Source organism: Molossus molossus, unplaced genomic scaffold (assembly GCF_014108415.1).
Source record: "Molossus molossus isolate mMolMol1 unplaced genomic scaffold, mMolMol1.p scaffold_m16_p_18, whole genome shotgun sequence".
Lineage (NCBI taxonomy): Eukaryota > Metazoa > Chordata > Mammalia > Chiroptera > Molossidae > Molossus > Molossus molossus.
Genome location: NW_023425353.1, coordinates 15,524,485 through 15,547,959, shown reverse-complemented (window position 1 = coordinate 15,547,959; position 23,475 = coordinate 15,524,485). Strand labels below are relative to the sequence as shown.

Here is a 23,475-nt window from a genome sequence, read left to right as displayed (position 1 = left end):
ACGGTGCACTCCCCCGAAGGGCCATGGGAGCTCCGTCCAGGCCAGGTGACCCAGGGCGACAGGAGGACTGCAGCTCCTTCAGGCTGCGGTGGGGGGGAGGGTAGCCCCACTCTGTCCCGCCGGGCCCAGCGGTTTGCCCAGCCTGAGAGCTGGCAGATGCCATGGCTCCAGTAACCTGCTCTGTGCAGGGACAGACGGGTGGCTTGTCACCAGGACGCCGCAGGGCGGCAGAACCAGGTCAGAGCCGTGTCTGGACCACTTCCTCTGCCTCCCCACCCAGCACAGGACCCTTGGCCCAGCCACGATGCTGGCCTTTGGGGCACAAAGATGATCTCTCCTCCAAAATAAGTTCATTTGTGAATGGCCTGCTTGACGGTTTGGACCTTGGAAACGGGAAGTTTTCTGGGGCAGCCCTTCTCAGAAGAGGGGGTGACAGAAGCCTTACAGCCCTGCCCCTCCCCTGCCTATGCTAACAAGACCTCTGAGGTTGGACTTTCGGGAAAATGGTTTCCCCACTTAAGCAGGGTCTTTTGATTTTATTCCCTCGGATGTTACCAAATTTCAAAACTCAAGCTTGTGGTCAATTTTCTTACATAAAAAACCACATCATTCCTAATATATTAATGGAAACAAGCAAAGAGTGGGACCATGCCTGTAGTCTATTATGCTCTGTATTTTTCAAGGTTACATACACATGGTGCTCATTTATGCACAGACTCCAGAAGAACGCAGGAGCTGGGAAGAGAGGCCGCTTCTGAGACAGGAAGGAGGGGCTGGGGTCGGGGTGTGGCGTCCTTGTCACTGCTCATTCTCTGGCGCTGCTCACACAGTCATGTTCATGCACTGCTCGAGCAAAGAGACAATATAAGGAAAAACACCAAAGTGGTAACCACGCAGGACACAGGTAACATGGTGCCATGCTGCTGGGTCCCTCTGCCACTCTTTGGTGGCAGGAATACAATAAAATCCTTGAGTCCCTGCCAGCCAGCTGGGCCTCTGATCCACTAGGTCTCCCAAGGGGCATAATGTGCACAATAGGACCAAGGGGAGGCTGATGATACGCCAGACACAGAGACCTTCACGGGGTCCCAAACCTCCGGGCTCTTCAGATGGTGATGGGATTTATAAGCAAGAGGGGAATGAGGGCGGCCGGTGGCCAGAATGGAATGTCAGAGGCTGGCACTGGTGGTCACTGGGCTGGCAGGAAGATCAGGTGGGAGAGGCCTTCATTCTTCACTCCCGTGGGACGGATGGTGGCCCGACCCCAGCCACGAGGGCCAGATTCCCCAGACAGCTCACTGCCCAAATCATGGGGTGCCCTGGGGCCTTGGCACTTCTGCTCATTTCCTGTGGAACAGGATCCCCTGGTGAAGACGGAAAACGGGGGTCCTTCCTCCTCCACAGCCTCTCCAAGCAGGGCTGGGAGGCGCCTGACAGCGGACGGGCTCAGGATGCGAAGACCCCCCTCTCGGACTGCAAAAGCCCCCCGTTTCCTCTGGGACAATTCAAGGTGAACATGAGAGTGGGCGCGGTCTTGTTGCCTGAGCGCAGGGGGCGGGGATGCTGTTAGAGCTGTTTATTCAGAGGCGAGGGACGGTTAGTAAAACAGGGCCCTTGCATCTAGGAGCGGCGGGCCTTCCTTCTCCTTGAAGAGACCGTTTTTTTCCTGTTGGTGAAGAACTTTGAGGATTGTAGTTTAAATTCAACTGGAAAGTGGTCACTGACATCCAGGGCCTGTAAGGGTAAAGGGAGATACATTGAGAATTAGGAGACACTCTGACTTTAGTGACAAGCAAATTCCGGCTCCAGGAGAGAAAGTGAGATGCCAGTTACCCAACAGAGCACACACTGGTGAGCTTCGTCCCTCCACCTGCTCAACTAGAAATTTAGGCAGGTCCTCAAATCACAGAATCATAGGCATTGAGACTCAAGGTCCAAGGGCCCAATGATGGGTCTCTAGCGGTGGCCTCCCGGGACAGTGGCATAAAAAGACAAGATGGCAGCCGTACCTCCTTTTCAGTTAACCCGTAAGCTTTCTGGAAGTCAAAGGTGCTGTTTGATTTGGGAACAACAGCGCTGACGATCTCGTCTCCTCTCAGCACGATCCTGCGGAAGGGGAGGGAAGACAGTCATGTTAACCCACCCTGTTGATTTCTGAGACCAAACCAAGGTCCATGTTTGACACCTGAAACCGAGCAGCCTTTCACGTGATGCTCAATGTCCAGATGTGGTTTTAGCAGTGACCCTGAGGACAGTGCCTAAGGTTGGGAAGTAGGGTTAGCTCCTGCTGTGGCCCTGTGTGGGCAGGCAGCCCTGGTGGTGGAAGAGACTTCCTATGATACATGGACACCACACCACACAACAGTGTCTTGTATTCTAAGATTATTGTCTCCTTTGCAATTATTTTTCACTTTTCCTGATTTGACGATGGAGAAAGGGGCTGGCTTGTTTGTAACGCCCCCTAAGCTCCCAGACCGAGAGAGAGCAGGCTGCCAAGCTTTCCAGAGGCAGGAGGGGTGAGGCAGAGTGCGCAATGTTCAGTTTCACTGGGATTAGTTTTACAGTTATTTTTTACTTATGGCAACGCCGTTTTCTTACCTTCGTATTATGACACTTCCTTTAAAAGTAATTTATTTCAGTAAGAAATGAATGTATTTAAAGACAAATATGGAGGAAAACCACAGTAAGTTGCTTTGTAGCGATGACTAAAAATGGGTACATGGTAGTTCACTGAGTTTTGGAAACGTGGACTCTAAACGTGCACTCAAGTGGGGCGGTGCAGTTGAGGCCTCACGGCCGCAGCAGACTGACTAAAGATGACAAGACTAGTCCAGCTGCCGGTTCATGACCACCCTCTGAGCTTCCCCAGCTCCAAGCGGCTGTTGGCTTCCTGTTTGGCTAACAGCATCACCTGGCTGACTTTGAACTCCATCCACTAGTAAACGCTTCACATGAGCTTGGAGAGTCCTTAAGGCTATCCTTGCGGACCCAGAGAGTCACCAACGACTTAGTTAGAGTTTCCCCATTTCTGACTTCTAGGTATGTGCACGGGAGGCCAGCTGACCCTGCTGAGCTCTCCGAGGCCGGCCCAGCACATGGGAGGTGTTCAAGAGATATTTGAACACAGAACACAGTCTGGCATTGAGTCCATTTTATCTTACTCCCTTTATTAAACATTTATAGACCTGCTGAGTTGTCCAACGGTTAGAGCATCAGCCTTTGCACCGAAAGGTTACGGGTTCGATTCCCCGTCAAGGGCACATACTGGGTTGCAGGTTTGATCCTCGGCCTTGCTTGGGGGACATGCGGGAGGCAACCAGTCGACATGTCTCTCTCACATTGATGCCCCCCCTTTCCATCCCTCCTACTCTCTCTAAATATCAATAGGGAAAATATCCTTGGGTGAGGATTACAAGATAACAACAAACATAAAAACAAAAACATTGATATGCCTTTTTAAAAACCACAAAAAATACATGCTGTTAAGGAAAACATAGACTTGACTTGGGGTGGTGAACGCACAATACAGTATGGAGATGGTGTGTTGTAGAATTGTGCACCTGAAACCTGTATAACTTTATTAACCAGTGTCACCCCAATAAATTCAATGAAAAAGAAAAAAATCACATGTCATCCTGCTGTCCTTTGACATAAAGTGTGTAACACTGGGGTTTTAGGAAACACCTTTTTTAAGCTGTTCCTCCACCTAATCTATTGTGAACATCTTTCCCTGTGATTCACTGTTCTTCTGCTTTGATATTTCCGGTCACCTCGCCCTCGTTTGCCAGGGGAGAAGAATGGGGCCACAGGAGGGACTTGACCTTGCCAAGGCCACACAACTGGCGTGCACTTGGCTGGCAGCCCCTCAGAACGGAGGGAGGTGCAGGGAGCGCTGTCTCCTGGAACTTCCCACCTGACTCTGCTTTCCCCAGGGCTAGGGCTGCTTCCACTTTCGAGAGCTGGAGTGATGACTTCTGCAACGGACCCACCAGCCCTGGAAGCTCCAGGAGGAACAAAGGAGGTCATGGGATGAAAATGAAAGCCAGACCTCAAAACTAGAGAAGTAAGGACAACGGTCGTCTGCAGATGGCCATCGCATGCTTTCTCCGTCGCAGGCTGAGCCCTGGGAACTAAAACCACCGCGGGACCAGGGCTCCTAGGGGATTCCCTGCCTGTGGTCCCTGCTGTGGATGGTAAGGTTACAAACAGTCACAGGTTCAGGCACTCTCAACACTTCCTTCTGATTTAAGGAGCAAAAGTGGAAGCTGACTGAAAGCTCCCAGAGAGATTTTACAAATATAAGCTCATGCTATTATTTAAATGTATGCATTTGCATCTAGGAATGCACAGCAAAAGCTTTAGAAGTGTACATACCCTTGCTCTAACTGAGCTTGTTCTTTTTTTTTTTTAGAGTTTTATCTTAAAGCAATCATAAATATATGCATAAAATGAATATATAGAATCAGAATGTTTAAATAATTAATCCTTAATAATACGATAACCTAATGCCCAATCCTAATGCTTAATGATAGAGGATTGAATGAGTAAGCTGTGGCATGTCTTTGTGATGGAATAATTAACAACAACGAATGTACTGAATGCCTGTCATATGGCAGGCATTGTGTCACACGATTTACGTATGTTACTTCACTTAATTCTCATCATATGTCCGTGGTGAGGCACTACTATAAGCTCCATTTTATAGGTGAGAAAACAAAGCACATGTCTCTTAGTCACAGGATATTAAACGGGAGAGTGAGGATTCAAACCCAGGCCTGCCTGACACCAAAGCCCATGCTTGCCACTGCTGACTACGGTGCCCAGTTCACGCAATTCATATACTGCACAAAGCACTAGGCCGAGAGGCCTGCAGTCGGATTCCGCTCTCCAAGACCATTGCCTCCTCTGACCAGAGGGGGCGCCTTTTCTAAAGCCTACTAAGCACTGTATGGGCTAGCAGCATCCAGCAGACCACCAGCCGATGCCTCCCACCTGTCATATGCACAGTTGGTGCTCATCTTGACAGTGGTGTCCTCTTCGTCCCCAATCAGCCAAATGAACTTGCTGTCGGTCCTCAGGCGGATGTTATTCCAGGCCTTCTTGGGGACATAGCTGCAGTCAGCATTGAAGTCGCCCATGAAAATGAAATTCTGAAAGACATGATTCAGAGCCAGTCACCTGATGGGCACCGTTGCCGAACTCTTTCACTCATAACTGCTAGCAATGACTCCATCTCCCATGCCCAGGAAATAATGGGTTCTGTTATGGGCTAAATTGTGTCTCTCCCAAATTCATATGTGAAGTACTAACCCCAGGACCTTAGAATGTGACTGTATTTGGGGTGAGGATCTTTAAAGAGGTAATTAAGATAAAATGAGATTAAATGGGTGGACCCTAATCCAGTATGACTGGTGTCCTCATAAAAAGAGAAGATTAGATCCCGCTGGTGTGGCTCAATGGATTGAGTGTCGTCCCATGGACTGAGAGTCCCTGGTTCGATTCCTGGTCAGGGCACACGCCCGGGTTTCAGGTTCAACCCCCAGTGTGGGGTGTGCAGGAGGCAGCTGATTGATGTTTCTCTCTCACATCGATGTTTCTATCTCTCCCTTCCTTCTTCTCTCTCTAAAAAATAAATATTAAAAAATTAGAAAATAAATGAGAAGATTAGGTCACAGAGAGACACAGAGAGAAGACCAAGGAGAGAGGCCTCAGGAGAAGCCAACTCTGCTGACCTCTTGATCTTGATCGTCCAACCTCCAGGACTGTGAGGAGATTAATGTGTGTTGTTTGACCCACTCAGTCTTTGGTACTTTGCTATAGCAGCCCTAGCAAACTAATATAGGGTCTTCCTTAATTTCTTTTTTTATCCTCACCTGAGGATATTTTTTTATTGCTTTTTCTTTAGATAGAGTGGGAGAGAGGAAGGAAAAGAGAGAGCGAGAGAAACATCGATGTTAGCGAGACACATCGATTGGTTGCCTCCTTTAAGACCCTAACCAAGGCTGGGGATCAAAACTACAACTGAGGTACGTGCCTTTGATTTTGTGAGAGTTGAACCCACAACTTTTGGTCAGGGGGATGATGCTCTAACTGCTGAGCCAAACAGGCCAGGGTATTTCTTTTTGCTTTTCTAAAAGAGGAGGCTGTGGTTTAAAATTGAGTCATAGAGTGGGACTGTGACTCCAGAGGGAGGCGGGAGAGAGCTGCTCCCAGAAGCAGAGGGGAAAATCATGTGGGAAGGGCACCCCCCACACCCCACACCCAGAGGATTTGCAGGGTGTACATCTTTGGAATCCAGACACCATTATGTGCGGAAGCCCAATCTGCATGGAGAGACCCACAGGGAGAGATCTGCCAACCATGCAAAGGAGCCAGTTTGGAAGCGAATCGTCCAGCCGCAATGCAGCCTTCAGAGACAGAAACCCCAGCTGATGTCTGACTGTGCAGCCTCATGAGAAAGCACCAGCTAGATTCACTTAGCCAGCCTGCTCCCAGATCCCTGAGCTACACGAAACTATGTGACATCACAAATAATGATTTGTCATTAAAGATAAAGAAATAAAGTTGAGTCACAGTTCTGATGACTATTTGACAGGTGGGTATGTATGTAGGGAGTGTTTGCTGTAGCTGCTCCCTCCTGTTCTTACTCACCATGTCTCTGCAATTCAGCAGAGTTAGGTAGGGATAAAAGAAGCCCCCTAATTTATTCCCTCACAGTTTTTGTCTCTGGCTCAAACATATGAATGAACCAACGCTTTTTGTTTCCAAGCAGGAAAAATGAATTTGGGAGGTGTATTCAACAGCTTTGGCACGGCTCTCTCTCTCTCTCTCTCTCTCTCTCTCTCTCTCTCTCTCTCTCTCTTATTGTCTTGAAGTTGGACATTTATTCCTGCGCAAATTCTTTCTGTTGAGGAAGTGGGAAGAACCTTAGGTCAGCAACAGAACCATTCTATCCTGCAGAATTCTTGGAGCTGAATTTTAATATTCCTTAATCCAGAGGAAGTAGCAGATTTCCTTGTTTGTGCTATTGTTTGGGGCTGTTGCTGACCTTAGAGTTTTCTTCCAAAACATTTTATTTTGACCTGTGATCATGGTTTCCCTGTGATTGATGGGCACAGTTGAGGACAGGATGTCATCCTTCACCCTGGTGACTACCAGCTTCTATTAATATAGGCACAATTCACTGAGCATTCACTGTGTGCCAAATTCAGCACTAAGTGTTTTATAAAGTTTCCCTTCAACCTCACAAACACACGAGGAGGTAGAAGGACCTTTAGCCACAGTGGAAACAGGATAGAATCCATTCTATACTACCCAACCGAGGGATTCAAGTGGTGAAACCAAGAATTGAACCCTGATCTGCTTCACCGAAGGCTTTTCAGCACGAGTTCCCCTCTTGCTCATTTTTGTGCTATGGCTGCCTCCCCAGTGTCCAACCCTTAACAGACGCTCAATACATTCGTGTTGAATGAATGAATGAATTCATAATTTTACGAATGAATGAACGAGCCTTTCTCTTGACCTGCTCTCTACCGAGAGGCTGGAACACGCCCGTTTCTCCATGCCCCAGCTGAGTCTACACTTCACTCGACTCGTTTTGGCTTCCGGCAGTGGAACTGAGAAGGCGGATGGGGATCAACGGAGTCGCATCCCAACAGGAGAAAAGAATGTGGAAGAGCCCTTAGAGCACATCCATTTTGCCAAGCACCTTCACAGACCCACACAGCGCAGGTGGTGGCAGCCTTGTTTTCCAGATGAGGAAACAGGGATGGCAGACGTGGTCCCCATCTGTGAGAACAGCGGCTCTAGTTTGGGAAACCACCAGCCTCCTCCCCTCGGTCCATGAGGCTGGGTGGAGCTGACACAGATTTAGCCAGTCAGAGCATCTCAAACCCCTGGCCACAGTGATTGGTTCAGGTGTGGACATGTGACCCATTCAGAGCCAGTAAGACCCAATCCCTGGCCATCTGTTGCACTGTGGGAAAGAAAGTTTGTCATTTGATCCAGAGGCTGTCGATGACCATCTTGCACAACATTCTGAGGGTAGAGCCGGCCTGCAAATGGAGCCCACCCAGAGGAAAGGAGGCCAAGGGGTGGGAAGAAGCAAGCCAAGCCCGGACTGCTCTGCCTGAGCCCCGGATCAGCTCTGCCCGAACTGCTCCTGGACATTTTAGTTCCGAGCACCAGTCAACGGCTTCTCCTTTCCCTGAGCCACTTTGAAATTCTGTCACTCGTGTTTGAAAGACCCCTGCCCTCCGTGCGTCACTGTTCTCACTTGCAAAGTGAGGATGATAAAAGCTGCCTCGCAGGATTCCTGGGGGATTTAATAAACTGGCGGCGCTCAGCCTCGGCCCAGTGCCCGGCACTCGCTATCCTCAGGGACCTTCGGCAGCCGCTGTCAGTGCAGCAGGGTGTGAACTCCCTCCACCCACACGGATGGGCCCGGGCAGACTTAGCAAGAAGGCTATCTCAGGCTGAGGAAAAGCCTAAAACGAGTCTGGAAAGTGGCAGTGGTCTGCACATGCTCTGTCCCTTCACCCTCCCGGGAGTCACTCATACTTCTCAAAGACCAGACTCTGCCCCTGCTAGATGGGCCTTCAACAGACGGGGGGTGGTCACCTGGGTCTTCCAGCGGCGTTTCACATCCACGTAGACGTCGGCCAGCTCATCAATCTCTTTGATGGAGGTCTCGGGGGTGGTGTGCAGGGGCACGATCACGAAGTCCTTGACAGCTGGGGAGCAGGAAAGAGGCAGAGGTCACACAGGTCCCCTGGCGGCGTTCAGGAACACTGCTCGAGGGAAATGGGCTGTCCTTCCAGAAGGCATGGGCTGCGTCCTCGAGGCTCCCCATTTCCTGAGGGTCCAGCCAGTGGCTGAGACTTGGATGGTTTTAGGATCATGAGGCAACTATTTTCGGCACACGAAGCCTCTTTTCTCCCACTCGCCCTTCACGGCCAAGGAAGGGCTGGCAGACAGTGTTCCTTGCTGGCATTGTGGGTGTTTCTATTTTCTCAGTTTTTTGAAATTCTGCACTTTCTACTTTTTAAAAGTAATGAATCTGTTTGGCTTTTGTACTAAGGAAATATTTTTTCTAATGAAAAAAATGGAAGCATGTCAGTTTGTACTTCGTTTGTAATCAGGAAAAAAGCCCAAAAGTTATTTAAAAAATAAAGCAGATTTTTATGGCGTGTCTAAAATCCTGCCCCTACCAGGAGGCTTGAGAGCGAGGAGATGAGGGTGAGCCGTGGACTGTGCCCTGCCCACTTGCTAACAGCAGCTGCTGTGATCTGAACCCCTCGTCCTCAGGCTTCCCCTCATCTGTGCCTGGGTCCCCACTCCTACTCAGGAGCTGGGTGCTGCTGGGTGGTCACACGGGGGGAGCCAGGACTCAGACCTGGCTGCCCGTCTCCAGGACCGGACCAGCAGCCTCATCTCACGCGCTCCTCCTCACCCCTCCACTGCACTCCCATCCTCTTTTTGGTCCCCCTGCAGACCCTAACCCCTTCTCACCTCTGGACTTGTGTGCTCACTTTGCCCTCCCCCTACAATGCCCTTCCTCGAGTCCTCCCTGACTTGACTTCCTCAGGTCACAGCCTAATGTCATGTCTCAGGGGCCTTCCCTGGTCCCCCCCTCCCCATTTAAGGTGGGCCCCTCACCCTGCTAGTCAATGCATCTTGCTTCCTTCCTTCAGGCTCTGACTTACTTGCTTTACCTCTGTGTTTGGCCCACGGGAACCCAGCGCCTTGAAGGCAGGCTTACCTGCCCCATTCACCCTCTTGGCTCTAGTATCTCGCACGGTGCCTGGCCCATTGGAAGTGCCCAGAATGTTTGTTGACTGACTGACTGAACGAATGAATGAATGAATTACTGACTGAATGAATGAAAAGATATATGAAGAACTAACTCCTTCATCTTTAATCCCAGATAGAGAAGACATAAGGAGCTTTCCTTGAACAAGAGTGAAAACTAAACAGGACATGGTTGAGGTGCCACCCAGGGAGGCAGAAAGGGGTGGAGAAGAGCGGAAGCGTGGGAGCCCAGTACAAACGGTTGTCAGCAATCCACTAAGGCGAAGGACTCGCCAGGACAAAAATCATCAGTAAGGGGGTGTGGGCCTCTGAACACCGCCCCGCCCTGAATCGTGTGCCAGACGACGATTGTTGCCTGTGCCCTCTGAGGGCTCTTCCTGCCCTCAGTAATCCCCACCTCCTTCTCTTTTCCTACGGGGATTCCCGCCCCCTTCGCCTGTTTGTCAGCGCTCTGCCTCGGAGGGCCCTGGCTCGGCAGAGCTGGCTCAGGGTGTCTCTGTTTGTAGTTACAGGTGTATACACTTAGAGCTCTGTGGATATTTGTTTGGTCATTATCTGTCTCCCCTACTAAAATATCACTTCATGAGAGCAGGGACCTGGTGTGTCTGCCCAGTGCCCAGGACAGAGGCTGGAACATGGCAGGTACTAAAAAAATATTCGCCTCTTTCCAGCTCCAAATGGTGAACCAAGTGCGTTCTTGGCTTCCCATCGAACGTCGCACAGCGGTCGAGAGCACACGCTCCTGAGCTGACGGCTAGGTTACAGTCCTGGCTCGTCCACTTCGATAGCTTTGGGTGACCTGGGACCAGTGACCCCACCTTTTTTAACCCCGGTTCCCTCAAATTGGAAGTGGAGACAATCCTAGTTCCTATGTCGTAGGGTCATTGCAAGGTATAGGAGCCTGGCACTAATCAGTGGTCAAGAATTGTTAGTGGCTAATACAAGTACTATTGTTAGAATTCGGGGTGCAATCATTTGGATTTCCTCTTTACCCCCAGTCTGTGGAGGGGACTTCTATGTAGTTACTGAAAAGAGTGAGACCCTAGGTAGGGGGGTTCATCTTTGCTGGCCATCACTGGGATTTTTTTTAATGAAGGAATAGTATTTGATTGGGACTGAGGAATTATGGTAAATAATTCCTATCAGCATAATGCTCCAAAGACAGTGGAGTTATCATTGATTCCAGAAGTGGGCTCCAGGCTAGGGAGGTCTCGAGTCATGGCATTCTGAGAAGCCAGCCTGGTACCATCAAACTATACTTCATTCTCTACATTCAGGTCTCAGCAGTTCTTAATGGTCTTCTCCATCAGGCTCCCTAAAGATGCTGCATAAACCCTAGGACTGCAGCTCACACTCAGGGCTGTTGCCCATTCGTGGGGTCACTGGGGAGATCGTGGGCAAGAAGGGTGTGTGGGTCTCACCAGTGTGGTATGTCTGGAACCAGACCACAAAGGGCTCCCTGGAGAAGACATCTGTGTCTCCCACCTGATGGTCATGGTAGAGGTAGCTGTTCTTCACGGTCACTAGCTTTTCCCTAGAAGAGAAGAAGAAAACCCATCCAGCTGTCTTCTTACTTCTTTCAGGAAGCTGTAAGGTGGGTTCCCACAGCTTCATTAGCCTCCAAGTGGGCTCGAGAGATGGAAGGGATCTTTTGCCTGAGAACAAGGTTCAGTCAACTCCTCTCAATGACCAGGGCCCCTTAGGAGATGAGGATCTGAGCAGTATTAGTTATCTGGGGTATCCACCATTACTGTTCAGATTGAAAACAAATTATTAGTAAGAAGAAGGTGAGAATATGAAGTTCTGGATTCAGCTGTGTTGGACAACTCAGGTTTCCATTCCTGGACCAGGGCTTGACTCAAAGAATAAAGAAATCCTGAACCACTTGACTAGGCAGCCACTGAGTCAACTAACAAATTAGGTGTTAGGAAGCTGCTCGTATTATCTAGTTTGAAGAGTTAATACTTCGCACCAGTCCCAATTTTGACGGCAGTTATTTTGATAGATACTGAGAACTGGTTAGAGATCAAAATTTGGTTTTGGAGAAAAAACATACATTTTGATTCAGTTCACAGCCATCATTCATACATGAACCATGTGCCAGGAAGCATAGAGTATACTTACTTATAGAGAAAGGCATACTGTTCTTTATATGTCTTTCTTCCGAGCCGAGAGCTAATCACACAGTTGTATGTTGTGTCTCTTGAAAATCTAGAAAACATAAAGATTTTACATTGCCTCTTAAAAAAAAAACATTCTCCTACTGCGAAGGTTCCCCTCTCTCCAATCTGCCTCCATATGTCCAATGGCATCATGTAGAAAGACCACCATTGACTGGAAATGTGACATCTGCCAGGGTCTTTACAGCCATTATTTCTTGTCCTTATAGGTGGATACTGTTGTTAGCCCATTTTTATAGTTTGCAAGTACAAAGCTGGGATTTAAACCCAGATCCTACTCACCTTCAAATCCACGTTTTGGCCTGTACCTCTGGGAGACCATTGAGACCATAGAAGCTTTAGGCTAGAATCAGCCCCAAACCCCACTCTGGCCCATGGGGCTGCAGCTCATACTTCCTGATAGAACAACCTTATCAGGTCACCCTATCCATGCCCCACTCCTGAGCATTTATTGTATGTAGGATTCTTAGTAACATTTTTGTTGGACATTCTTTCCTGCTCTGAAAACCCCCAAGCATTTTCTCACAAGCCCAGAACTATAATTTCAAATCAGCTATTGTTTATGTTCTGGGGGCTGGGGATACAGCCATGAAATCCCACTGAGCCTCACCATGGCCAATCCCAGAGAAACCTGACTCTCAGTGTGTTTGCTAAACCCGCTGATGACTCCGCCCTGGGCAGAGCCGGACCCGGTTTTACTCTATCTGGCTGCAGAGAAATCTAGGGCATGTCTAAGCTGAGGCATAGTCTCAGTTTCAGTTGGAAAAAAGCGAAGGGGGTTTTTAGGGGCCAACTTAGACCCCACAGACATTCCGGGCTAAGGCAGATTGGCCTTTGGGGCCCCAGGAGTGTGGACAGTTGATTCTTCTGGGCTTCAGTTTGGGAAGGCTGGCCCTCATCTGCTTCTGGACTGCTAAGTGCTTGGTTGGCAAACTGTTAGAAATGACTCAGCTGTGAACTGACTAAGGTCCCTCCTGGTTTACAGGAGAAAGGGACAAACAGGCCTGGTTCTGCCGGGGTCCATAGGACAGTCTAGGGAGCTTGGGAAACTGAGACCACTAGATGCAGGAAGACTCACTCCAGACAGACTGGGGGAGATGCCTGAAGACGCCTGTCGCTCAGCCCCCCATACTCCTGGAAACTGACCAGGGCCACTTTAAGGACAACTGAGGGGGCTCAGAATAGAGCACTGGCTTTGGAATCAGACATGACCCAGGTTCAAAAGTAGGCTCAGCCATTTAATGGCTGGGTGACCTTGGGCTGGTCCTTCTTCCCTGTGCCTCAGTTCCCTCAGCTATAAGGGAAACAGTCATATTATCTACCCCACAGGGTTATAAATGAATTCACAGGATGCCTGGCCCACAGTCAGGGTATTAATGGTACCTCTCACATGTGGCCCATGGACCATCATCTGCCATTAGAATTCTCTTCCTTTGACTAGTAAAAGACACCGCTACATGCCAGGCACAGCGCAGCCTCTTACATGCATGATTATATCACCGACACATCCCAGGAAGACAGACTCTATGAGTAGTCCCATTTAAGAGACAGGGAAAAGGAGGTAGGTAACTTGTTTGAGGTCATGGCAGAGCCAGGATCCACACCCAAGTGTGTGAGCCGAACAGAGGTGCCTAAACTGTGCTACCCAGGCCCTCTTCCATTGTCAAAGATCAGATCCAGAAACAGAAGCCCTGCCGAGCATAGAAAGGAGCTCAGCTCCAACTCTGTCTTTTCAGATGAGAAAACCAGAGAGGGCTGGGGCCAGCCCAGGGGCCGTCTGCGGGAAGGACAGTGGCCATGGCTGTTCCTCCTGGATTGACCGTTCATTTCTACAGAATGTGAACATCATTTCCTAATTACAAAAGTGTAATAACAGCCAGGTGTACTGTTGTTCAGTCTGGATGGTGGCTACGTGGCTGTTTGTTTTTATTTTCTCTGTGCTTTGAAGTATGTTTAAAGTATTTCATAAGAAAAAAAAAAGGGGGGGGGAGTGTAACATTCTCACTGTAGAAAAATTTGGAACCTAGAGAAAATGTACAGAAGAAATCACATTTAAAGTCCTTATAAATTTGTATTCTAAGATAGCCACTGTCAACATTTTTGTTTACTGCTTTTGAATCTTTTATATGTTGTTTGTTTTGTTTTATTTTTTTTACATAACTGAACTAGTTGGCACATATTGTATGCTCGAGTTTGTTGTTTAATCTTATCATGTGTCTACAAAAGAAACATTATATTAAAAGTTTTAAAAAATCAGATGCAACTCAACAAAAGGAAGACAAAGAACCCAATTAAAAAATAGGCAGAGGAGCCGAATAGACACCTCTCCAAAGAGGACATACAAATGGCCAAGAGACATATGAAGAAATGCTCAACATCACTAATCATCAGAGAGATGCAAATTAAAACAACAATGAGGTATCACCTCACACCTGTCAGAATGGCGAGGGTGTGGAGAAAAGGGGACTCCAGTGGGAATGCAGACTGGTGCAGCCGCTATGGAAAACACTATGGTGTTACCTCAACAAATTAAAAATTGAACTGCCATTTGACCCAGTGATCCCGCTTCTAGGAATATACCCTAAGAAGCCTGAAACACCAATCAGAAAGTATATATGTACCCCCATGTTCATAGCAGCACTATTTACAATAGCTAAGATCTGGAAACAGCCCAAGTGTCCATCAGTAGACAAATGGATAAAAAAGCAGTGGTACATATACACAATGGAGTACTATGCAGCTGTAAGAAAGAAAGATCTCTTATCCTTTGAGACGACATGGAGGGACCTGGAAAGTATTATCCTAAGCAAAACAAGCCAAGCAGAAAAAGACAAATACCACATGATCTCACTTATTTGTGGAATATAATGAACATAACAGTCTGAGGAATAGGGTAGACCCAGAGACGTGGAAGTAGGGTACAGACTGATGACCCTCAAAGGAGGAGGTGGTGGGGGCAGGGAAGAGATAAACCACAGAATTTATATGCATGTACGCATAACCAACGGACATGGACAACAAAGCCGGGGATGGGGTGGGGAGGGATGGGAAGGAGGGTGTCAATGGGTAAAAAAGGAGAAATATTTGTAACAAAAATAAAAAAGTATATAAAAATAAAAAGCAAATGTTCCCATTCTTCACTGACCCCTCCACAATGGTCCTCCCACCACAGCCCCCAAAGTAACCACTGCGAACATTCTGGAGCAGTCTTTCTTCGGTGCCCATGCAAACTCAGACACGCTCTGCTCCTCTGTGACGTGTAGGTAGAGTAACCATTCTGAACTTGTTTTCAGTTGCAGCCAGTTTTCCCTGCTGGACTGTTCTGGCCTAACCTATTCTGGAGTAAACATGATTTATAATGGCTACGTACTAGTCCATTCTGTGGGCATTTCATAGTTTCCTACTGGCACTCAATCTTTCTTTATAACAGTACGTCTCAGCTCAGCCTCTTGTCTGTTTCTTTCATGTCTCTCACTGTCCTGGCTCCTCATCTCTTTCGCTTACTTCGCTTTATCATATTAAAACCAGCTGGTTGAAGGTTTTAGGACTGTGGCTAATGGACTTGGAAGCCCAGGCAGCATCGGCCATGTAAACTGTGGCCAGAGTGATGCTTGCTTTCATACTAAGTTCAGTTCCCTGGGGCTTTTCAGGTGCCCTTGCACTTGACCTCAAACCCCAGAGGGTCTGGGGCCTCATCTTTACCCATTCAGCCTCTCCAGGAGCACGGAACAGATCTTGTTGGAGCTGTCCTTGATTTCCATCAGGAGTATGAGGTCGCAGCGTTTGATGACCTGCAGAGAGAGAATTCCAGGTGTTTGACAGCACTTACTACAAATAACAAAGAAACGTTTGGGGGGCACTTGCTATGTTTTAAGTATCAAATTGAGTGCTTTGTTAAATTAATTAACTTCTTGCCTTAAACAAATGAAGGACTCCCTGAGGTAGGTGCTATTACTGGTCCATTTCAAAGACAAGGAGCCTGAGGCTCCGGAGAGGTGAGAGATGAGGAAAGTGTCCTGTCACCCAGCCAGCAAGTGGCGGAGGCAGAATGAACCCTGCAATCCGAATCCAGAGCCTATGGTCACACCCGACTTTTTGGCTTTGCTTGAATAATTACAATAATAATAATCAATATTTATAAGCCCTTAATAAATGGAAAGTACCAGGCTGGATACTGAGGTATAATTATAATGATAATACTTATAAAAGCGGACATTCATGGGAGCCTATGCCGAGCCTCACCAACGCTATGCAGTGACTGTCTGTCCGTGAAGCACCGGAGGAAAGCAGGCTCAGGCTGCAGAATGACTCGCTGAAAGCACACAGCCAGCACAGGTGGTACGGCCAGGATTTTAACTCCTGTCTGTGTGACTGTAAAGCCCACCAGGCTAGACTGTTAAAATACAGCCCCCAGCCCTGGTCAGTTTGGCTCAGCAGTTGAGCGCTGGCCTGCAGACCAGGGAGTCCCAGGTTCGGTTCCTGCTAGGGGCACGTACCACAAAAAAATAAAAAATAAAAACAATACAGCCCCACCCTGAAAGACAGATAGTCTAGTGAGAGGGACACATGGAAACAACTACCTACAATGAGAGGGAAATGAAATCTGTGCTAAACAAGTCACAGCTATAGGAACATTGAGGAAGAATTAAGTCCTTCTGCCCAGACATCGAGGACAGCTCCAAGGAGGAGAGGGCATTTGAAGGCCCTGAAAGGTGAGCAGGAGCTCAGTGGGTCAAGATGCAGGAGAAGCACCTTTTCCATATGGTTTCTGTGTTCTATATTTGCAAAGTTGGCATCAACTTTGAGTCAGATGGCCTTGGATTCATGTCTGGACTCTCTCTCTCACCAGTTGTGTGACCTTGAGCAAGCCACTTAAGCTCCCAGATCTGCCAGATTCTTCTTCTTTTTTAAAAATGTTTTTCTTTATTCAGTTTAGAGAGAGAGGAAGGGAGAGGGAGAGAGAGACAGAAACAATGATGAGAGAGAACATCGATGGGCCACCTCCTGCATGTCTCCCACTGGGGATCAGGCCCACAACCTGGGCATGTGCCCTGACCAGGAATCAAACCAGTGACCTCTTGGTGCATGGGTCGATGCTCAACCACTGGGCCACACTGGCCGGGATGAACTGCCAGATTCTTTATCTGCGAACTGGGACAATTCCCCCATCATGAGGATAAATGACACAGTGGAGGTAAAATTCTCGGTCCAGTCCTCGGCACAGACAGATGTTCAGCAGACAACGGCAATGTTTACCTACAGTTTTGGTCTTATGGTCTTTTTTTAAAAACCTAATATTACAGTGTATTTCCCCCATAGTTATTATTCAGTTTTCAAATTCATTCATGACACATTTTTTTCTGCTTCAATTTCAGGCTAGAAAAATATATTTCAGACGAGGAAAAATCTATTTCCCCTGGTTCCATTTCCTCAGGAGGACCGACCTAGGAGTTGGGTCCCAGATGGCCCTCCCAGACCTGAAACTCAGTGGGACTTTCCAGACCGTTCACAGAGGCGAGGGGTTGGGGCAGTGCACTGCTAGTGGGGGGAAGGGGGATCCCAGCAGGGGGTATTGTGAGTGTGTGAGTGGACCTGGGGAAGGGGGAGGGGCCAGTCTTGAGCACTCTGGAAAAATCTGGGGCAGAGAGCAGCCTATGAAGCCTCTCTCATGCCTCTAAGCCCGGACGGCACAGGAAGGTGGGGAAGAGCCCAGATGGCGTCAGCCGGGCCTCGGTTCTGCTCCATGACCTTGGGCAACTTACCTCACCTCTCTGAACTCCAGCTGCCTCATCTGTAACAGGGGTCTAGCGATCAGACGGGCTGTCAGGCTGAACCTGCACGCAGCATACTAAGGGCCTAAATTCAACGATCACGTGCTGGGGGTTCTGTGAAGAGGCCCTCCCACACCCCTGTCTCACTCCAGCGCCTCGCGGCGTCTGGCACATGGCCTACCTTCAGTGAGTATCTGTTGGGTGAACAAGCTCTACTCTTTAAGGACACTCAAGAAGTCACAGACAGAGGGAACCTTTCCCAGGCAGGATTTGGCCTCTGGAGAGTTGCCCATGGTGCCAGCCAGCAAACCCAAGATGGAGAAGGCAGGCCTTCCTCACTCCCCAACCTCCCCAGCGAAGGCCATGACAACAGCACGATGATGCTGGGCCCATCTCTGATGTGATCAGCCCAGCAGGGAAGAGTGGAAAAGGCGTTTCCGCTTATGTGGTTGGATTTGAACCTGGCTCTTCCCCTTACTAGCTATGGAAGCCTGAATAAGTCACCTCACCATTCTGAGTCTCAGCGATAAAGTGAGGGCAGTGCCCCCTATGTCACAGCATCTAATAGGAATATAGAGTTCCTGGCCTACAGCAGGTGCTCAGACAAGGGGCCCTGTGAAGACTGCCACCCTGAGGGCCTGGGACTTGAGTGTCGCTGTAAGAGCTTTGGGTGGCTCTGTTTTCCAGTCTCTGCTTACAGGAGGGTTTGGCAGTGATGGGGAAGGGCAGGGGCCTTGGCGAAGACTTCAGACATGCTTGGTGCTGGTGTGATGGGCTGTCCATCAGTCCCCCCTCTAGGACACAGTGGCTTAAGGGAGGTGCTGGCTTGAGGGCCCCTCAGTAGAATCACCAAAGAACAAAATGTCAGCCTCTTAAGACTGTGGTGACATTTCCTGGCTGGGTAAGTGAGGAGGGGGTGGGAATTGAGCAGGTACCCAGGCTCCATGGGCCCTTTCCCTTGGGGAAGTGGGGAAAACAGTTTCCTCATATGTCAGTTTCCAGTTGAGCCAGGGAGTCACAGTTCTCACAGGCTTGGCATGGCTGTCCTGGCAAAAAATTACATCTGGAAGGTCTTGGGTACCATCCAAAGGGCAGGGACGCAGGTCTGAGTTAGAGCAAGGGCGTCAGTCCTCACACTCATCCACTTTCCTGAGAACAGCAGCAGCCGCTCCTGTTTGTGACCACCCGCCTGTTGCCTTAGTCACCCTGACTTCGCTCAGCCGACCTGTGCTGCAGGTTGGGTGAGGCCCAGGGAGCAAAGCCCACTCGCCCTGCTGCCATGCGGGATCTGAACCCAGGCTCCCGGCATTCCCCCTATACCATGGTGCCTCCGAGTTTTCTAAGGTAATAACACCCAGAGTCCTGGAAAAGTTTTCAGCAACCAGCATCAAAAATAAATTAACCTGTGGGGTCAGGAGAGTCAACTGATTCGAGAAGTGTGGGCAGTTCCCAGGCATTGATTATATTATTCAGGAAAAGTCTTATCTAAGTGGAGACAAATATTAAAATTGGGAGTGGGGAAAAAGTTGATAGGGTCAGGAGAGGGCAGAAGGAAGAGAGGAAGAGGGGAGGGTAGCCCGAAAAAGGGAAAGAAAGAGAAGGAAAGGAAGGTGGAAAGCAAGTACACATCCGTGCTGCACTGATGGCGGCTGGCGGCCCAGCTCTCCACCCACCCGCAAGCTGCCATGTTACTTCACCTTTCACTGTTCCGCATCTCTACATGGGGATGAGTATCCTCCTCCCTCAGGGTTATTCAATGAAACCTTGTATCCATATTGCCTGACATAGCTTTCAGCAAATGGCAATAAGAATCATAGTAGGAGCCAACCCGTCCCTGAGATAAGGTGGGCCAGGTCCTGTTTTAGGAGCTTCAGATTAATCAGCTCACATGTTCCTCCGAACTGTCCTGCAGGGAGGGACTGTTATTGTCCCCATTTTAAGATGATGACACAGAGAGGTAAAGTGGCTGCTAGCATGACCGCTGTTGTTATTGTTACAAAATTCCAAGCCAGTTGCTACCTTCACTCAAGGAACTAACTTGAGTTCAGTTCCTCCTGAGTCTCTTCAAGTCTGAAAGCAGTAGAGAGGGTGTGAGGGGCTCACCTTCACAATGACATCCATGGCATTCTGGTTTCCAATCTTGCTTTCCCCAAAGGACCTCACGTTGAAGGAGCAGATCCTAAGGGCCAGGTGGCCACTGATGGAGAAGAGGAGAAGCAGGGCAGCCAGCGGCGTAGGCATCCTGGCGCTGCTCCTGGGTCCGGGCTCTGTGGGAGGACAGCAGTGCAGGCTCTGCCACCTCCTTAGGCTACTCCTCCTGCTGTGCTGACTTATAAAGCCTGCGGATAACAGGAATGACTGGATTCCTTGTTGCTACTTTCACTTCTCGGAGGAACTGAAGATCATGGGTTCCTTTCCCCAAGGAAATGAAGGAAATGGGCTAGTCTTGTAGGATCTCTGATTTTTGTCACTCTGTGAGGAAACTGGCCTGCCTAGTTCAGGCATCATCCCCTGGAAAGTCACTTCTATCTCAGCTACTGGGAGCCAGCTGTGACATCTGGTGATCTCTCCTGTGGTCGCAAATGGCCATGTGCCTTTTCCTGAGAACTAATAAACCTGGAAGTGGTCCAGCCCAGAGAGCACCTGGGGTGACAGAGCCTTCTGTGGGGGGACAGTGAGGCAAGGGCAGTGGGAAATTCTGCTGCGTTTTCTGCCATCACCAGGATTTGGCAGCCAGCTGTCCCTTGACACACTCAGGCTCTGATTCTGTAACCACTCTGATGGGCGTAATTAAGGTCAAGTTAGGTTTGAATGACTTAATTTTTAAAGGCCGTTTTACTGCATAACAATTTAACACACCACATGCTAGCAGTGTGTTGCCAGGGCAAGCCAGGTCTGCTAGAAGGGGTCAGTGAGATGTCCTTGGGCTTTAAGGACAAAGAGCCAGTTAAAGCTCCTGGAGGGATCCATGATTCAACCTGATATAAGGTTTGTGAGAGTCATGTGGTCCCGACAAAGGAAGGTTTTGCAAGAATTGTAGGATTTCAGCCCAAGTAAAATGACTTTTAGAGATTTGGGCAGGAAAATATGAAGAGCTGAAAATAAAAATAAAATAATAATAATAATAATAAATAAAGTTCAGCCTGGCTGGTGTGGCTTAGTGGTTGAGTGTCAACCCACGCACCAAGAGGTCACCAGTTTGATTCCCGTTCAGAGCACATGCCCAGGTTGTGGGCCCAATCCCCAGTGTGGGGCATGCAGGAGGTGGCCAATCAATGTTCTCTCTCATCAGTGTTTCTCTCTCTTCCTCTCCCTTCCTCTCTCCAAAATCAGTAAAGGAAATAAATAAATAAATAAATAAATAAATAAATAAATAAATAAATAAAGTTCAATCAAGTTGTAAACCCAGGTAAGATTTCCAGCTTTTGGCAAAGAAAATCCCTCTGTAAAGAGGGTAGATAATGAGCAGAACTTGAAGCCAGCATCGGCATCTCTGGACCACCTCCTCTTGAAGTGATGGGCATGTGGCCATAGCCCCAGGGAATATATGTATATTGGCAGCACACATCCAGTCAGCATCCTGGCCAAAATCTCTGGCCAAGTGCCCCCGGGCATTCTAAGGAGATAACCCAGATAGTTCCTGGAAGGACATAGTGGTTTCCTGAGCTCCTGGTGAGCCGGATCCCCTGTCATCTACATACAGCTCTCGGGCCTGGTTGAACCTCTGGTGAAGGCAGCTCTGGTCAATGGGTGGTGACTGTCTTCCTTGGCGAATGGCATCTTCCAACCAGAGGAAGAATTAAGTGAGGCACACATTTTTTGTGTGTCTTTTAAGAAGGAATTTGTACATACGTGGTATTTTATAAATTTGTCACACAGGAGAAAATTTTGGCCTATTAAATTGACAATCTTGCAACGCCAACATAAAATGTGCTTTTGGGGTGGGGGGACATTGATTAGATTCGTGACTTTAACTTGAAACCGAAGTTAATGTACAGTTCTGAAACCTTTATAAAAAGTTTAGGTTAAGACCCTGGCTGGGTTGCTAAGTTGGTTAGAGTGTCAACAGATACACCAAGGTTGCAGGTTCAATCCCAGTCAAGGCATACACAGGACTCAACTGATAGTTGCATGATTAAGTGGAACAACAAATCTCTCTCTCTCTCCCTCTCCTTCCTCTTTCTCTCCAAGAAATGTTGTTGTTTTTTTAATTTTAGGTTAACAGTGTTTTATAAGTTTAACTTATTAAAGTTAAAATTATTTAGTATTAAAAAGGATGACTTTTTGTTAGTTCAGACAGTTAAAGAACTTTACAAGGAAATAGGGTAAAATTTAAACTCTAAAAAAAGTTTTTAAATTTTGTAAATGGGTCCATAACCCCTTAAAAGGAATTATTTAAGTTTTCTGGATATAGAGTTTTACAAATAAAAATACAGAGCCCTAAGTACATTTGACCTTTAGATAATTCTAATTTAATTGGGCACCTTGTATTTTATCTGGCAATCCTGGCCAGACTTATAAAAAGAATAAGAATTTTCATAAGCTGAACTTAAAAGCATGACATTTTCTAAGGCAATAACCACCTTGTCAGGGTCCTGGGGAAGGCATTATTTTAATTCTCAACATGAAAAATCAGCTACCCTATAAGATGAAAGAGCAAACTAATCTGTTTTTGAATTATTAACTTTAATAATTTAAATATTATTTGAAAAATAAAATAAACCTCTGAAGAGTGGTTTCCGCATCTAGAAACTGCCCCTGTGGACTTTTAAAAAATCACATGAACAGACTGAAGAGATTGGCTCATTCTGCAATTAGCACATTCATTGCATGGAATTGGACTTAAAAAAAAAAAAAAGTAGCTGGCCCTGGCCGGTTTGGCTCAGCGGTTAGAGCATCAGCCTGCGGTCCACAGAGACCCGGGTTCGGTTCCCGCTAAGGGCATGTACCTTGGCTGCAGTTTGTCCCCGGCCCTGGTTGGGTCGTGTGGGTGGCGGCCGCTCGATGTGTACCTTTCACATTGATGTTTCTCTCTCTCCTTCCCGCTCTATCTGAGTAAAAAATGGAAAAATGTCCTCGGGTGAGGATAAAAAAAAAAAAGTAGCTGGATTCTGGAAAGAAAATCCTAAGAGTCAAATTTAACTAAATCCAACTAGGTGCAGGGACTTGGTAGAGGGCTTCCCGTGTTTCATCTCTCTCAATCCTCCCCCAAGCGCTTACTGTGGTGCCTCCATTTTACAGATGCGCAAACTGAGGCTTGTGCCCAAGGATGCACAGCTAGCACGCGGCAGAGCTGGGATTCCAACCCAGTCACGCTGACCCTAGACCAGCTTTCTCCCCCACCTACAGGCAAAACCTTAATAAGGAACTCTACGGATAGGGGTGGGGAGGAGTTGAAAGGAGGTGTGTGCTTTAAAAAAACATGTACTTGTTTAATAATTAAAAAGGAAGATAAAAGCCTAAACACTTTTTATTTTTTTAAGTAGGTTAAACAATGTCCATCCATGCCAACATATCTCTGTGGACAACGGAGCCACGGTAGCTTTCACCCAGTTCCAGGAGCCGTCCATAACGGGGGACCGAGGGACAGGCTGTGCTGGCTGGGCCGGGGAAGCAGAGACCCTCCCTCATCCTGTGCTGGGCTCTGGTGTGGGAACTGAGGAGTCTGAGACTGTCCCCTCCCCAGCAGCCTGGAGCCTGGGAGGAAAGGCAGC

General features: G+C 48.2%; 1 protein-coding gene across 1 annotated transcript; it reads right to left on the bottom strand.

Moving 5' to 3' along the window:
* Positions 1-695: 695 nt before the first annotated feature.
* Positions 696-20,046, bottom strand: DNASE1L3 (deoxyribonuclease 1 like 3). The gene is made up of 8 exons (XM_036267108.1): positions 19,865-20,046; positions 15,693-15,781; positions 11,935-12,021; positions 11,232-11,344; positions 8,620-8,732; positions 4,993-5,150; positions 2,010-2,106; positions 696-1,734 (listed from the first exon to the last, which is right to left on the bottom strand). Exons 1-8 carry the CDS (start codon positions 20,000-20,002, stop codon positions 1,621-1,623), a joined length of 909 nt encoding a protein of 302 aa, XP_036123001.1. The 5' UTR covers positions 20,003-20,046; the 3' UTR covers positions 696-1,620.
* Between the last annotated feature and the right edge of the window lie 3,429 nt (positions 20,047-23,475).

Excerpts from the sequence above, each read along its gene's own strand:
- DNASE1L3 (XM_036267108.1), bottom strand. The coding sequence starts at position 20,002 with ATGCCTACGCCGCTGGCTGCCCTGCTTCTCCTCTTCTCCATCAGTGGC. Across the intron at positions 2,107-4,992 it reads ACCAACTGTGCATATGACAG|GATCGTGCTGAGAGGAGACG; the intron begins GTGGGAGGCATC and ends CCCCTTCCGCAG. Across the intron at positions 1,735-2,009 it reads ACGGGTTAACTGAAAAGGAG|GCCCTGGATGTCAGTGACCA; the intron begins GTACGGCTGCCA and ends TTACCCTTACAG.